Raw genomic sequence first — 763 nt, forward strand, 5'->3', positions numbered from 1 at the left:
CGCCGGCGTCAGGCCCCAAGGAATACGCGGGGCCACCAGCCGCTGGTTGCAGCGGCCGCGCTGAAAGGCTGTGCTATGACTGACGCTGACGCAGCAGAGCACAAACAGCGAGGACATAGCAAAATCCACTTTCACCAAGGTACCACAGAGGCTGAGTGCAAAAATACAGAGAAGGAGGCTCCTACCACCACGAGCACATGGCCTGAGCTTAAAACCCTCCACTACCGGCTAGCATGACATTGTCCCAGCAGCTCTGCACAGTCCCCTCTCCAGCCATGCTCCAGGATAAGAGCCACCAGCACTTCACAGACACCCACAGACCAACTCAACACTTACTTCTATCACGTTTTTCTCTGTGTAAGTCCAGCTCCACAGGCCTCAGGTCGACTGGATGTGGCAGCGCTGGCGGGGATTCACACTCCTCGATCAGCATGTCCGCGAGGTCACCCTGCCCGGTGTCCCGCAGGATCGAGAGGAATACAGGGAACGCCTGCTTCCCGCGGGTCTCCAGGTCGATGAGCAGCTGCCGGGCTTGCTCTCCGCGGCTGCCGGCGCTCTGCAGAGGAGGAAAACCCCGGATGAGGAGCGTTCACCCTGAGCCCAGGTGCATCACCTGGCCAGTCTTTCTGATGGGCACCCAGGGAGGGGAAACACGGGGATCCACATCGAGCATGAGACCGAGACCCAGCAGGGACAGTCACGGAGACCCCCAGCAGCCACCCAAACCCCAGTTCCCCACCACCCCATGAAAGCCCCCTGCCTC

The 763-nt window shown here is 60.7% G+C and overlaps 1 protein-coding gene across 1 annotated transcript in view; it reads right to left on the reverse strand.

Annotated features, from left to right (window-relative positions):
* Positions 1-556, reverse strand: part of CASP9 (caspase 9, apoptosis-related cysteine peptidase) — a gene marked incomplete at its 5' end in the record, with an annotated part of 5,090 nt that extends 4,534 nt beyond the window's left edge. The window contains one exon of the mRNA XM_010138697.1: positions 337-556. Coding sequence (XP_010136999.1) covers positions 337-556 — 220 coding nt within the window. The remainder of the gene's footprint in view (positions 1-336) is intronic.
* Between the last annotated feature and the right edge of the window lie 207 nt (positions 557-763).

This window comes from Buceros rhinoceros, unplaced genomic scaffold (genome assembly GCF_000710305.1).
Source record: "Buceros rhinoceros silvestris isolate BGI_N320 unplaced genomic scaffold, ASM71030v1 scaffold31140, whole genome shotgun sequence".
NCBI classification, from domain to species: Eukaryota; Metazoa; Chordata; class Aves; order Bucerotiformes; family Bucerotidae; genus Buceros; species Buceros rhinoceros.